This window comes from Centruroides vittatus, unplaced genomic scaffold, assembly GCF_030686945.1.
Source record: "Centruroides vittatus isolate TY-2023 unplaced genomic scaffold, ASM3068694v2 contig_299, whole genome shotgun sequence".
Lineage (NCBI taxonomy): Eukaryota > Metazoa > Arthropoda > Arachnida > Scorpiones > Buthidae > Centruroides > Centruroides vittatus.
The window spans coordinates 753,957-770,699 of NW_027121909.1; the positions used below are offsets into that span (position 1 = coordinate 753,957).

The 16,743-nt window shown below is 29.2% G+C and overlaps 1 protein-coding gene across 1 annotated transcript in view; it reads right to left on the bottom strand.

The window, feature by feature from the left end:
• The window catches only part of LOC136972617 (myelin transcription factor 1-like protein), a 149,054-nt gene that overhangs the window by 51,485 nt on the left and 80,826 nt on the right, over positions 1 to 16,743 (bottom strand). The window contains 3 exon segments of the mRNA XM_067267195.1: positions 6,600 to 8,164; positions 9,518 to 9,580; positions 9,795 to 9,816. Of these exon segments, the coding sequence (XP_067123296.1) occupies positions 6,600 to 8,164; positions 9,518 to 9,580; positions 9,795 to 9,816 (1,650 nt within the window).

Here is a 16,743-nt window from a genome sequence, read left to right on the forward strand (position 1 = left end):
CGCATGGAAATGAAGGCTCAGTCGTAAATGTTGCTCCAATGAACACGTATTAACGTGTTCGAACCGTGCTGCTTTTTTTCCTCGCATTATATTGAACCTCTGATTGCATCGTTTATAGAATTGATTGAGGGATTAATCTTCTATCGATAAAAATATTCGCCACTTCTCTCCATTTTACTGTTGCGAATCGCTTGAGTAAAAGTTTCTAGTAAACAACTCGAACGGTGAGAAAAAGTTATTTGTAGCGTCTATATATTTTTGAAATTTATAAGATGAAATATATGAAAAATTTGATTTGTATTTATAAACATCCCCGTTATAATTTATGATGTAAAAATGAAACGCGAATAATTATAAAATGTTTATAATTTATTAGAATATTTATTTCACTATATTATAATATTAAATATATTTTCTACGTAAATACTGAAGCGAGAACGTCTTAAATTTATATATAGGCCTGTATATATGTATTTATAAAATTATAGGCATATTTATGCTATGAATAAAGCCAAGTGTATGTGTACAGTACTTGTCTTAGTTGTATTAATATATATTGAATGTATACATCTTATTGTTATATGACTTCTATGTAATTAAAAGAACAGTACAGTGTTATTTAGTCATAAGTTATACAATGTTATATAAGAACAGTTATAATTTTGTGTATCTTAATTCATAAGCACAACCACAAAGTTAGGTGTTTGTATAATAAAAATAATTTTTGGTTCATTTATTCCTTTATTTATATTGTAAATGACTATAAATTACACACACACACACACACACACACACACACACACACACACATATATATATATATATATATATATATATATAGAGAGAGAGAGAGGGGGGGCGAGAGAGATGTAGTAGATATTTATATACTACTTTTTTTTTCTAGATAATTTTATACTTACCTTCTAAGTGTATAAGTTACTTAAAGTTTAAATATGAATAAAATTATTCAAAGACAAATACTTGAATATATCTGCATGTAATTATAAGCACGATCATGTTCTAAATGTACACAAACCTGAAAAAAGCCAAGTCGTCTCTCATCTTGGTTACAAGAAACAAATTTCATATATTAATTTTCCCCCGATTCTAATATCTCTTATTTTTGTTTAAAAGACGTAAATGAATTAAGAGAATTAAATAGAGAATTCAGGCATTTAATAACGTTATAATTCTATTTATTAAAGTTGATAATATTCACAGAGTTTTATATAAATTGCTTTAAAATATTCTTAAATTTCGTTTAAATCCTTACTCTAAAAAGTTCAAAGAAGAATTTAAAGATAATAATTCACTGAATATTGTCTTAAAAAATTAAACAATTAGTGATATTTTCTTCGTGTTAATATGTTTATTTGATCTAATCATGCTAGAAAATGAATTCAATATATAGTTCTTTAAAGTTCTGTATAAATACATTGTGTTAAGAATATGTTCTATTTTCATTAAACGTAAAATGTATAGAAAATTTTGAATTACTTTTAGAAATTAATTTACAGGTTAATTTATTTTATCTTAAATTATAAAATGGGGCAATCATTATATACAACATAAATAAAAGCATAAATATTTATTTTTTGTAGATAATAAACTTTTGGATAATAAACTTTTGTATAAATATTTATGAATATTATAATAAAGCATATAATTATTTTATAAAATATATTTTAAAAAATAAATAAAATTTTATTATAAGTTGTAAGAGTATATGAGTACATATTTTCTCCAGCAAATAACATGAAAGTATTTAGATTTCTTAGGCCTATATTTTATAACTAAACAGAATATTACATATCTTTCTTCTACATTTATAAACTTGTGTCTCCTCCCTCTCAGATAGGGAAAAAAACTAGTATAGTATATATAGATTATTTTTTATAAAGAAACACGTCGTTTAAACCATTAAAAAAAATTTTTCTTACTAAAAGATAACATTGTATATAAAAAATTCTTATAAGGTTAGATAGTTGTTTGTAAGAATTCAAACGTTCTTGCTTCGTTTCAAGAAGGCAACTACTTACTCATGGGTATTTGCATTTTCAGGAGTAACTATAATAATAACACTAATAATAATGATTAAAAAGAGGATTTTAAAAAATTGTGTCCTAAAATTCCAGCTAAAAGTGAATATTTAAAAAAACTTAGAATACAGTGGTATAGCATTTTACAGAAGCTACACATCTAGGAAAAAATACACGAATTGTTTAATTTAAAATGTCTCATAAATGTTTAATGTTCAAATCATAAATGTTTTATAACCGAATAAAATTGTATCCAGTTTTTACTGTGTTTCTTTGTTTTATTTAAATAGTAAAAAAATATCGCATCTTTACTGTAAAATTTTAAAATCTTGAAGCTTGAAGCAATTTTAAAATATTCAATAAATAATTTCGTATAGACTCATTAAAATCCTGTACGAAATTATTAAATATAAAAATAATAATAATTTTCGAAATTAAAATATTTAAAATATAATAATTATGTAAATAAAAAAGCTTTTTAAATTATTTTATAAACTATAATGATTTCCGATATTAAAAGAAATCTTAAATTTTCCCAATATAATCGAACACTTATTATTATACACTTCCCGAATGACGTCACGAAACACGACCCTCCGTTCGTTGCTACGGCAACCACTTCCACATCTAGTGTCAATTGAATTAGCAAATTGCAAATACTTGTTTCATATAAATTAGCAATTTATTCTAAAGACGAAAAATATGAAATAAAACAAAATTTCTCGAAGATGATGTTGAAAAAATAGTCAGCAGAAAATGCATTTAAAAATAATATTTTCTGAACGTTATAATTTTTTAAAATAGTTTATATACATATATATATATATATATATATTTAGGTTTCTGGAGATTTAATCACATTTAAGTTAGAAACGATTTCTTTCGTTCTTAATGGAGATATAAAACGACGTTAGATTCTATCCTTAATTTATCATCAATAGTCGGAAAAAAAGACGAACCGTTATTGTCCATGTTACATGACGAATATCATGTTATGAAATTAAGAATAATTTCGGTAGGATGATGATAAATAAGCGATTTTGACGTCACTCTAGCGTGACTAAGTTCGATGATAGTTTGAAAGTTCGTTAAGGAGAAAAGGTCGATAGTTCCCCGAAGAACAAAAGGTAAATGTTCTGAATCACGTTCAAACGATTTACCTGAGAACTTGCAGAACTTGACAAAAACTTTCTTTTGGCACATAAAATCGACATAGAATTTAAAAGTAGAAAAAAAATCAAGGATTTTTTTCTACTTTTTTTAATTTGGAAAAAAATCAAGGATTTTTTTCCAAATTAAAAAAAAAGAAAAAACTAGAATTCAACTCACTGTAAAGAAATTAAAAGTAAGCAGAGGAAACTAAGAGTTAAGCTGATATTTATCTTTAAACATTTTCATTAATCTATAAAATCGTTAATTAAGAAAACTTAAATTAACGAGTTTAACACAAATAATAAATACATTATTTATTTCCGTTCGGTTTATTGGTATAAAAGCATGCAAATTATGTATCAGAATAGTTTTAATTAAAAAATTTAAGCTAAAATATTCAACCGAAGAAAATTTGTCATCAATTTTAGGAATAATCCTTAAGAATTTAGGTTCTGAATCATCCGACTCAAATTCTAACTCAGAAGTAACAGCTCTCTATACTAAACACCTATAGAAAAAAATTGTATATTTTATTAAATATTTTTCTAAAACTTGCATCAAATTTAGAAAAACTTTGATAAGAATAGAAACCATGATAAATACTTTATTCTTTGAACGCTGCCGTGATTACAAGCGACAAAATAATGGAAATGTAGGAAAACTAACCTAAATTTATATAAATTTGTACAATCACAGTTAGTATTTATAGACTATTAATTGTTTTCGAATGTTTTGAGTAGTTAGCGAATTCCAAAAACTGCATAGTATAAAAAATGTTTGTGAAAAACGAACAGATCTGTGTCATTCTCAAATATGTAGCCTTCAAAAAGTTGTCATGGAAATACTAGTTAATATTTTGTGACAGGGAAAGAGAAAATGCAACGTAACAGTTTATATTAGCATTTGTTATAGAATATACCGTATTTTACGGACTATAAGACGCATTTTTTTCTTCGAAAAATTGCCTCCAAAATTCAGGTGCGTCTTATAGTCCGTAGCGTCTTATAGGTATTTTTTTTAAAAATTGCTTCAAAATTAAGGTGCGTCTTATAGTCCGTAGCGTCTTATAGGTATTTTTTTTAAAAATTGCTTAAAAATTAAGGTGCGTCTTATAGTCCGTAGCGTCTTATAGTCCGTAAAATACGGTATATATATATATACATGATACATCTGTAGCTGCTTGAGGATACTCTAAACAAAAATTAAAATATTAACATATTTTAGATGGATCCTGTGAACTTTTAAAAATATTTGTAGAAATTTGATCTAAATCTTAAAAGAATAACTCCTTTTCAATACCGGTATATATTTGTTATTTTAATAAGGAAGTTAGAATTTTACATATTTATCTTCATATGATTATGATAAAGATGCTTTAACTATAACTATAATAAAAATTCATATCAGAGCTATAGAATATTATAAAAACTTAAATTATCTTTTTATAGGATAAAGATTATAACTAATTAAAATGATCATTCCAAAGAGAATTTCGCCAATATCTTAATGAATTTGTTTTCGTCGAGTTTGTTTCTTTGACAGTTAAAATTAATTGCGTTCATTATAATTGATAATGCATCCATCAATACAGCATCCATCGACTCGACCTTACACTTCACTCTCACACGTATTCCCTTCAATTAAACAAACGGAAAATGGTCCAATTCAGCGTTGCATGCTGTAATTTACTAACTTCATCTCTTCTTTATCAAAAAATTATAGAAAAATAATCATTTTAATAACTTTTTTTTGTCTTATTTAAGCATAAAATTGAACACTTCTTCCCTCTTCATCTCGGCCTTCTCGTCTTTTTTAACTGTGAATATTCTTATAATTATTCAAAGTGAAATAAAAGGGGAATGAAGAAGATATAAAGAAATTCAATTGCAAACTTCAACTATAGGCAGCGACATTTAAGAGAAACTTACAATCACATTAAAACAAGTAAAGTTTTTATCTCTCTATCAGAATTTATAAGTAACGAAAGCTGGAATAATGCATTTCAACAACAAGTCCAAAGTCACAAGAACAAATTTTCACCAATAAATTAATCTAATAAAGCGATGGAAGGCAATTCGCATGGCTTTCATTGTTCCTCTACATAAACGCGTGTCATTAGAAAACATTTAAAAGATGTTACGTGATATTAAGTCGGCTAATTAGTTCGAACAACAAATGCTGAAATATTAATCTAATTAAACGGGCATTGTGATATTTCGCCTTTTAATCTTTGTTTGAATCATTCTAGAGCTGTACTCTTCATCTCTATCGCAGTTTCAATAACCGAGACATGATTAATTTGTTACGTTCTAATCCTATCTGATAATCAGTGATTATAAGATTTTCATCTTTTCTGTCTTATGCTAATTTCAAAATTTGCAATTATTCCGAATCTTGTCAGTATTTAAAAGAATTAAACGATAATTACCAACGAACGTCGTTATTTTCTTTGAATGGATATTATTATTTTTTGATTTTCATCCAGTAACATTCTATTTTAAAATTTATCTACCGCATTCTTTACTTTATTTTTAACAATATTTCACTTCGTCTTTATTAAATTGTTTTACAGTTATTTCATGAATATAAATGAGAATATTCTTAGTATAGAATAGTAATATTCTATACTAAGAATATTACACGTGCAGTTTTTATTTATTTTGATTTAAACTAATAATTTCAGTAATATGTTAATAAGCTACATTTTCTTTTAACAAGTTTTCTGTTTGATAATGATTTGATTCGAATCAAAGGTCTTTAATATATTAATTAAAGTTTGAGCATTAGTGATTCAGCAAATTAATATGACAAAATTTCTTATTTTATAGTGTTTAAATTCAGTTATATCTGATTTTGAATCATTTAACAATTGTTTAACAATATTGTTAAACAATTGTGTTCTGTAGTTTGATGTATCAATGAATTACATTTCGATAACCTTTGATTTATAGTAATTTAGCATTTCTTAATTCAATGCTTTAAGTTAATTAGCATTGTTTAGATTTAATAAGTTGTTCAGTAATATTTTAATACTAATATTCGAGTTATACAATTTTGTTTTGATTATTGTAATTCTATAGTTTCTGATTCAATATTCTTTTGTTGTTAATTCAATATTATAGTAAAAAAAATTGAACTTTACTTCACCAAACTTGACAGTTGAAAGTTTAATAACACTTTCGGTTTGGAAAATTTCCTGGTATATTTAGTAACATTTCCCTAGTTTTTGGTTCTTTAAAGCTGAGTCATCCATTTTATATTGTCAGAAATATCTTGATTTCAGTAAATTCTGACTGGTAATATTTGCCATATTAATATTTTAAATCAGTGTTAAAGACTACATTATCGATTCAGCAATATTTCAAGGAGTTTAATGCATTGTCAACAGAGAAATTGAATTTTACTTACCTTTCGAACCTTCAGGTGTAGGCGGTTGACAATCCATCAACTGTTTTTCCACTTTGATACTGTCCATTGAGAAAGCTGGCATACCCGTGGAAAGACCACTGGTGGCTGTCGTGGTGTACGGAACTTCGTTATGACTGACTGGAATCGGGCTCATTGAATGTTCACTGTTAGTTTCGTCGTCGTCTAGAGGTCTAAGTCGACTCTCGTCGATGACTAGAGGATTATCATCATCGGGGATTGGCAGAAGATGCTCTTCGAAACTCATCGACCTCTTTGGCGGTTCCTGGAGCTTGGCTTCGAGAATAGCGTATCTTTTACCTTGGGCACTTTCTTCTACTGCACACGAAGTAGTGGTGGGTGTCGATGGAGAGATGGGGGTTGGAAACTGAGGTTGATAACATGACGAATGAAGTATCTGTCCGGTATCGCAGGGTATGGGAGAAGAGTATTGAGTACCTGGGGAATGACACTGTGGAGAACCGGTAAATTCTAATCCCGGATCACACACTCTTTCAATTTTAGTTACGGGGGGAGGAACACTAATTACATTTTGACAGCTCGGTCTATACATTGGTACTTCGTGAGTCACGGCGTCGTCCATACCGCCATCGTCCTTACAAACCGCATGAGGTGGTCCGTATTGCTGCTGAGAAGCCATGATTGATTGAATATTTGCGCACTCTTCTTCTATTTTTAATAAATTCTCTACGTCGTAAGAGTCCGGTTTATCGTGTTGTTGTGGATGATACATATACATTTCACGTGATCCGTAAGCTACAGACCCTGTATGTGCCGGTTGAGGAGCCATTTCGGGACTCTGGGGTTGATCTTCTTCTTCCATGGTATCGACCATATCTTCCATTTTGATTTCCACTGCCTGACAATGTTGTTCCCTTTCGCGGTAAATACATGAACACGGACTTGATTCCGAATCGTCTCTCCTCTCCTCTTTCACAGTCGACACAGGAGACAAAATGGGAGATCGAAGCGGCGACCTGTCAATGCTTCCACAAGAACTACTAGAGGCACTCAGATTGACAACATCTTTCCACGAATTGGTTACCGACTCTCCAGATGGTTTAACATTGTCTTTCTTTTCGAATAAGTTCTCGAACATGGGTTTATCGTCGGGTTCCACATAAAAACCGGCTCCTTCACCAAAATCGCCAGTTAGACTTCTCAAAGCAGCTTCGGCTTCTTGAATCCTTTTAGTATCTTCATCAACTTCCATCGGCTCTTCCGTTTGCCGCTTTGGCAACTCGTCCACCTTCTCCGTCTCCTCTGTGCTCGTTTCGGCTTCATCAACGGGCGTCATCACTTCCGTTTTCCCGTCATCTACTTCTTCCAGCTGCAAACTTTCCGTTGAACATTTGTCCGTTTTGGAAGCACATCTTTCTTCATCTTCCTCTTTTAATGTAGATGGCTTATCTTCTTCGTTATCCGCATTGTTCGAATTTTCGATAGTCAGTGTTGTGCTCTTCTTTTCGTTCCTTTTGGTCTTCTCGCTGGAGTGATCTCCGGAGGAGAGTTTTCTCTTCTTAGCGGCGATAGGACAGCCAGCAACCCTGACGACAGAAAGTTTTACGGATTGTTAGACGGTAGACGTGCCAATTACCGCGTGATTTGTGGCGGCGGTAACTCAGTGGACAATATAATTGACGTTCCTGGGACCCGCTGCCAAAAGATCCTAAAGCCACTCGGGAATTTGGTCATTTGTCCAGAGAATGCTATTGCTTCATACAAAGAAAGGAATATAGGGCCCGACTATTGGAATGGAGAAAAACGTATTTTTATGTCTTAGTGTATATACAAGTATATAGAATCTAACTCGATTAAGTTTGCATTGAAAAATTTAGGATCGCAAAAATTTCGATCAAATTAATCATATATCGTTGCAGTGAAATTATTTTTTTAGGACTTACAAAATGAATAAAATTTCAAATATTTAGATAAAATTAAAGATATCAAATTAATTTAACATAATATAACGCATAAAAGATCACTATAAAATTTTATATTAAGTCGTTAAATTCTACGTAAAATACCTTTTTATATGTTTTCGCTTTTTAATTAAATTTTTATAATTAACTTCTCGTTCTCGAATTTAAAATAAAATTGTTTTTTATACAAATTTTTAAATAATAAAAATGTACCGTATGTCTCTTAGAAGATTACAATTAATTATAATTATATTTATTATCTTTTCGTCTTTATTGCATTTTTATTAGTTAGACTGCAATGTAAAATATTATAATAAGAAATTTCAAAGCGTATTATTAAATTAAAATTGTTTACGGAAGGATAAAAATTTACTAAATCGATGAAAAATAAATTCCTTTAGTGGTTCTCTAAGTATAAAAATACGTTATTGAAATTTTCGTTATTATTTTCCCTTTTCTGAAATCAAAATATATGTAAATGTTCAAAATCGCATGTACAAAATATATTACGATTATTTTGATAATCGAAAATATTTTTACACAACCAGAAATTAAATATCTCCGGACTTTGAACAGTTACTAATCACATTTCATGTAGCCAATTATTATACAGAAAGCGCGAAAGAGAAATGTACTTGGTTGAGATGCTCTATACTTAAAATAGTAATAAAACATTTTTTATTTTTTAGTTTATGATGATAACATTCTTACCGAATGAAAGAGGCAATTGTAGTAATGCATGTTCACGGCATTACCTAAATAATAATCAAATATTAGGTATTTCTCTCTCGCACTTACTATTTTATATAAGAAAAAACTGTCAAAATTCACTCAAAATTTATTGAAGTTATACAAAATCTAAACCTGTTATTAAATAGTCCAGCTTCATATATCTTATTAAATAATTACAAATTTAAAATAAAATTATAGAAAATTAATCTAACAGATTAGAAAATTATAATTTATAATTCTACTTACGTCCTATGTTTGGCGAACTTTCCAGTTACGTGTCCCGAACCGTCACAGCCTCTTGTAGGACATCTAAATTTTAAAGGAACCAGTATGATACTTAATTATGTATAACACAATTAAAAATAATTTATTCGTATGAAAAAGAATTATTTTAATGTCGTCACAGCACGTAAATTTGTAAGTAAAACTGATAGAGAAATCACACTTTAATTATTTTAAAGATATTTAACAGATAAATTAATTTTATTGCTCGAATATTAATAATAATAACAGAAACACTCACATGATAGTATCTTGTGGAGAACCTAGAATTAAAATAAAATATTCATTAGAATAAATCCTTGTTAGTTTTAATATATGAAAATAGATCTCAAAAAATGTAATTAATTATAATTATAACATTTCTAATTTATAAGAGCCGTGCTGCTATATAAACAATGATTATCGGGGAAAGAATTTAATCATTAGAACAACCCTTAAGTGCTTTAACGCTGGGTTTGTATCGAAAATGGTTATGCATGCTTAGAGTGAAATAGCGAGCTATTTAAAATGAACAGCATCGAATGATTTTAATTCTACGCGTGATGCGGCTCAACTAGTGTGCCCCTGTAAAGATATCGTCTTTGCATGTGCTTGTGTTATGCAGTGAAGCCGAACGATTAACGCTTCTACACGAAACATATTAATTGACCAAATTTTCTGATAATAATACATAGAATAAATATGTTAAGTACGAACATGGCTTTTATGGTTCACCGCTGTAATAAATATAATAGTAATCGATTGAATTAATCGAAAATCGACTAATTTTACAAACGAATCGTTAGGCCAACGTTGAATTAATATAAACAGCCGAAGTCTGCAAACAACACGATCTCTTTTCAGTTATAAAATTAAACTTAACAATGTAAATAGTTTAAATATTATATTAACATAAGTAATGACACTACGGTAAGATATCGTTGGCTCGACAGTTGCATTTAAAAGATATAAAAGTTCATTCTATTGACTAAAAGAATATTAAAAAACTCCCAACCTACCTGTTAAAATAATATCCTTTAAAATTATGATGCAAACTTAGTATCGCCTTTTCTATAGTAGAACTTTTGATAATTACGATGCGAATAACGGGAGAGAGTTAGAATCAGACGAACATATTAGCGATGGGAGGAGGAAAGAGAGGAAGAAGAGTCGGCAGGCGGAACTAGATTCGATCCGCTAGGGCCACCGGCAATCATTATGTCTTCTCCACCCCCTCAGTTCCCGCGATGAACATCTGGGATATAAATGGGCATGCGCAGTGCCGGGCTCGATAAAAGAGGACAGATGGCACTTGAGAATGTGGGTCACGTGCTCCGAACCGATTAGCCGTCGGTGGCGAAGAGGGTTAGAGAGATGGAAGCGAGGGACGTGCAGCAAATCTACCGGAAAAGCGATCAGGATAACCGTAAATGAATAGCAGACTAACACGATTACTAAACAAAGCGTTCTCCTCGCTATTTAATAAGCTTAAATGCTTTTATTAATACACTGATATTTTAATTAAGCATAAAGTTTTTCTACTGTAAGATTTCCTACTCGATTCGATTCTACTTTGTTATTATTTTAAATATTCTCTAGAGAGAAATTGTTAATCCTGTATAAACATTCTGATATCTTCTACTTTTCTAAAATCTGTATAATGATAGATTAGATATGTTATAGTAGCTATCGATTTTTGTTTCAATTGTTAGAAAATCCATCGTATCCAAGATTTTAACCCCAACATTTAAAACAAGAAAATTTCTAACACATTTTTGTAAATATTAGTATCTTTTATCAACAAATTTTAATTAACTTTTCTAATTTATAATTTTCAGCTGTATTCTACTACTGTTATCAATAAAATATTATTATCTGTTCTTATCTATAGTCGTACTTTACCTATATCTCTCTCCATTTCGCTTCTAATTAGTGTAAAACTTTGAGATCTGTAATATTTGAATTCGCAATAAAACACATTTTAAGAGATCTGTGGAACATGCAAGTCTTCTCTTCGCGCACGCAAATAAGAAAATAGCTCCAACCAAAAATTACTTTTAATGTAATTCGAATATTTGTCATCTTTCTCCAATGGAGTTCCCATCTACTTCTTTGATAAACTCATCATGATCTGTTTAAATGTACTGTACGTCAGAGCATCTTGCTTGGTCTGAAGAACAAGTTAAAGAAAGATATTTAAAAATTATCGTAATAATATATTCGCTAATAATAATTATATTGCGTCTAAAAGAGGGGGTATACGGGGTATACTAAAGTACGTAGTTTCAAATTGCCAAATTAAAAATTTATACGTTCCTGCGTGAATGTAGATATATCTACCAACTTATGTTTTTGTATTAAATAAAGATAATTTTTCTAATCATTTTTTAACTCTAGCCTTTTCAGAGATTGCATCAAATCTTTGCAATCTATTAATTATTAAAGATACAACAATAAAAAAAAGAGAGAAGATCTCACATCAGGTGATTAAAGACTAACGGAGGCAGCATTAAAAATCTCGATTTTCACCGAAGCCATTAAAGGAGTCAACAAGCCATTTCTTCTGTCGGCTTTACTTCAATAACGATTTATAAAAGAGAATTAATTTTAATGTCAATGAAGAACATGTAACGATATTAATCCTGAAGATATAAGAGGCAAGTCGTTGGAGAAGAGTACAACGATTTCCACTAGCTGATCCAATGGGAATCCGAGATCGACAGAGCGACAAATTGGTGCCGAGAAGACTCAAGCGGTAGTCACCTGGAAGATCCATAGAGTGATCTGGGACAAGGGATCGTTTCTTTTCACGCGCGCAACTCTCCAGACTAGCAACGAAGTAAGGTAAACGACCTGCACTAAGATGCGGAATCCTAGTTGAATTTCAAGAAGTCTTAAGAAATGCTCTTTCTGGACGAATAGTCTCTAAAGAAATTAAGATATGTATTTACCTTAATTTCTTCAGAGAATATTCTACTATTCTGTGCTGTATAATATTTATCGAAAGGTAAAGAATCCCATCTCTTATATATACATACAAGAATATATCATTAGGTTGTCATGGTTGGGTATCGCTTAGAATACAAAACTAGGATTACGTTTTCTTCATTGACGATTAAGAAAAAAAGAAAAACTGCAGAAACGATTACAAACAAGACAAATGGAAATTTTTATAGGAACAACGATTCTCTTCATTGTTCTCGAATCAATTCGCATTAGTTGTGAATGATTGGCCAGGAGCTAGCGCTTATTATTATTCCTCTTATCTGAGTAAATAATAGATATTCATTTAAAAATTTCCATAATGCTATTAATTATAACGAACAAAACTAAACGTTTCTAAGCTAATTTTTCATTTTTCAAGTTTATTTATCAATTTGTAATCAAAAGAAAAACAAAAAAATTTATTTTCACTTAAAATAATGTGAGAATAATAGTTAATTTCCTGAAGGTTAGATAATTATACTGGATATTTCTGTATATTATTAAATATCGAGTTATTATTTTTTAAATTTTACTTTTCAAGTGTTGTTTTCTTCTACAGTTGTTAATTAAAATCAATCTTTTCAATGATTTGTTTATGTTATAGAATTTCGGGATTCATTTCATGTTTATTTTATATTTTGTTTCACAGAATTAATTTTTATTATTTTGAATTATTTATAATTTTTGGACTTTAGTGCTAAACTCATTGGAATTTTAATTTGAAATTTCTGTGGATTTAATTTAGAAGATGCTCGGATTTAGTTGAAGCATTTTAAAAGAAGATTAATAATTTTAGACATCACACAAATCTCTGTGAGATTTAATGAAATTATATGAAATCGTAAGATTTATGATTAGCGTTTAATTTGAATATGGATCACTAGGAATTAAGATTTGACTGAATTAATTCAAAACTTGCTGAATTTTAAAATATACATCTACTCTAACAACATAAAAAATGTTTAGATAAAACAATAGATAAGCAAGTAGAATATCTCATTTCTTTCTTTCGTAAACTTTTTCTCTTACGCATCATCTTTGATCGCCCGCAAAACAGCAAACGACTATTTCGGTTCAATGATGCCTCACATTAAGTTGGCAGTTGGAAAAAAACAGGTCTGACGGTTTAAATGCTTGGGAGAAACGGAAGAGGATGTTAATTTGGGCATTCGTTTTCCATGCATCAACAAAAAGAAACGGATGGTCCAAGTCTAGTTAAGTTTATCGGCTGCTGAATAACTAACGAGGTTGTGTGTCTTGATATGGACTAGAAAAGACTGGATAATCAAATTACGCAGTCTGATGGAGTGTATAATTGGATGGGAGCGTCCATCCGGGCAACGGAGGTCGAACCCAACTCGCTTCCGGTTTCCGGACACCGAGACCGGAACAGGAAGAGGAAGATCACGTGAACGATAACGATAAATCCGCGTTACCATAGTAACAAAGAATAAAGGTTTGTGTACTCGCGAGGGTTAGGATACAAATTGTTAGATTAAGCTAAACCATTTCGGAATATTTCGAAAAATAAAACAAAAAAATTTATTGCACGTGGGCCTTATCCAAATAAAAGTACATCTGTATTACAGTAGGTTAAAACACGAATATACTGATTTCACCAGTTTCAAATTTCTCTCAAAAAATTTTCCGACTTTTGTTTGTAAAATAATTATTTTGGCATTTACATTAAATATAACGTGTTTTCAAATATTCAAAAAAGAGAAAAATAAGTTCAGCTTTATACCAAATAAATTTTAAAAGAATTAAAGTCTAAGAAAATAATTTTCATGCGCTTATTTTTATTCAGATATTTTCATCAGTTAATTTTTATCTAGTTATTAGTACGCAGTTATTTTCAAATAATCGTCTTCACACACTTCTATATATCATTTTCATAACTTATATTCATGAAATCAATCATTTTCACACCGCCGTTTTCACAATTTTCACATACTTCGTTCCATGTAATCGCTTTCATATAGTTATATTCATACAGCCTGTTTATAAAAATTAATTAATTTAAATTTAAAATACCTTTATTTATTTAAATTAACTTTTCCAGCTTTCTTATTCTAAAATAATAGACACCTTATTAGTTAAAATTTATATTTATATAAATTTGTTGAAATTATATAAACTTATAGAAAATAAAGTAACTATAAATCAGTTACGATTACTTTTTTATATTTTAATAATTATTTATGGCCTATTCGCTCTAACAGACAATATAAAATATGTAAGTGAAGAATCGAACTGTTGCAATTTTAATTAAAATGGCACGTATCCGATGTAGCAGGGCAACATTACTAGATTGCATGTACGGTATTATGACTAATTTGTGTTATTTTGAAACGAATCCGAGGCATAGTTCCGGTCACATGCTCTCGTATCGATTCTCGATAGACGGGGGGATATTTAATGGTGACCCCGTCCTTGCCAAGCCAAATTACTGACTGCTACTCTTCTCGAGGCTGGTACTGCAGTAATTCCGCGCGCGAAATTACCCCCTTTCCTTCAACCGAGTTCCTATTTGCATGCTAACTGGTACAGTCAATAACCCGGACGAGGAGGTGAAGTGCTCCGTACAGAAGAGAACATTGTGCCTGGATTGGTTGCTTCACTGCCGAGCTACATTGCCTTGCGGAGTAGTGTCATTGCGCGAAGTTTCCAGACCACTGGTTCGAGTGGAAACTACCCAGTTACGCAGAACGACGTAGCGGGTTATTAGAATTGAACAACTACTTCTAACCCAACCGAAAAAAAAATTCTCGAAAAATAAAATCATCAATACCCGAATGTTATTGAGGTTATGCTATACGGGAAGTAAAGTAGAGCATCTTCACCTTTTCGACTTGACTTTAAGGCAACTATCGCATTAAAAACTATTTTTATAAATTAAATATAATTAACTTTGATTAATTTACGGAAAATAACTATAAGATATTAAATTAAGATAAAGGAGAACAGAGAATTATTTTTTTAAATTTTTATGATGTTACCAAATCTTTATCTATAACTTGACATTAAATGAAGCGAAAATTGTATGTCCTGTAGCACTAAAAACATTTTGCTTCAATATCGATACGTATATTTATTAGAAATGTTTAAAAATTTCAGAAAATTAAAGTTTAACTCTTTACAAATGTCGTCATTTAAAACCAATAGCTAAACATTTCATGTTATTTAAGAAATTATCTTTTCAAATATTGAAATTATATTAATTAATAACTAAATAATTACTTTTTAAAGGTAACTATATTAATCAAAATTAAAAGTCTTATTTCAAGCAATGTAAATTTTCGATTATATAAAAATTAACTTTTAAAATCATTAATAATCATCTGAAGCAGAAAACTTGTGAATCAATTTTAGAAATTCATATAAATGCGTAAGTTACACTTCGAGGCATATGTTATGCATATAAAAGTCGATCATGATAATTATTATATTAATCAATAATTATCGAATTAAAAATAATATCTCAAAATTAACAAATATTTCGATAAATTATTTAGAATGTAATTATTTATATATATTATGGGATTTTATTTTCCATATAGCTCTATTTATAATGTTATTAGATATTCTTGTGTACAAATTTCAACTTAAAATTTGTCAGGAAACAGTTTTGATCATTAGTTTTAAATTGTATAAATTAGAAAAATAATTATATCTTCATTCAAGTTGATATGCGTTTTGTTTTCAGTGTAATAAATAATTTAAAAGACTGACTTGTGGATGAGTATTAATAAAATTAAAATCATTTATATTTTTTAAGTATATAAATGAATTAAACGACATCCTTATTCGTTAAATGAAAGTCATCTTCCATACGCAAAATCCATTAAATTGCATTCGATTTGCATTTTGCTCATACGATCAAAGTTCTTCGTAGTGCTAATATTACTTCACAATTTTAAATTAATAAAAATATTAGAAATTAAATAAAAAAAGGAAAATTAATTAATTATATTTATTAAATTTTGATGATATTTTTCTGACATTTTATAATTTAATACATAAAAGTTAAATTTTAGAAATAAAATAAACGGGTTATTAAAGTCTATAATGTTAATTAATAGGCTATAATATATTCTGTTCTTGATCATTTTGATTTTTTTAATATTTTAAACATAAAATTTATTAAAATTATCAAAAACTAAAGTTTAGAAAATATCAATTAATTTTATTTTTGCAAATAAGTGATATAAAAACATGTAAATATT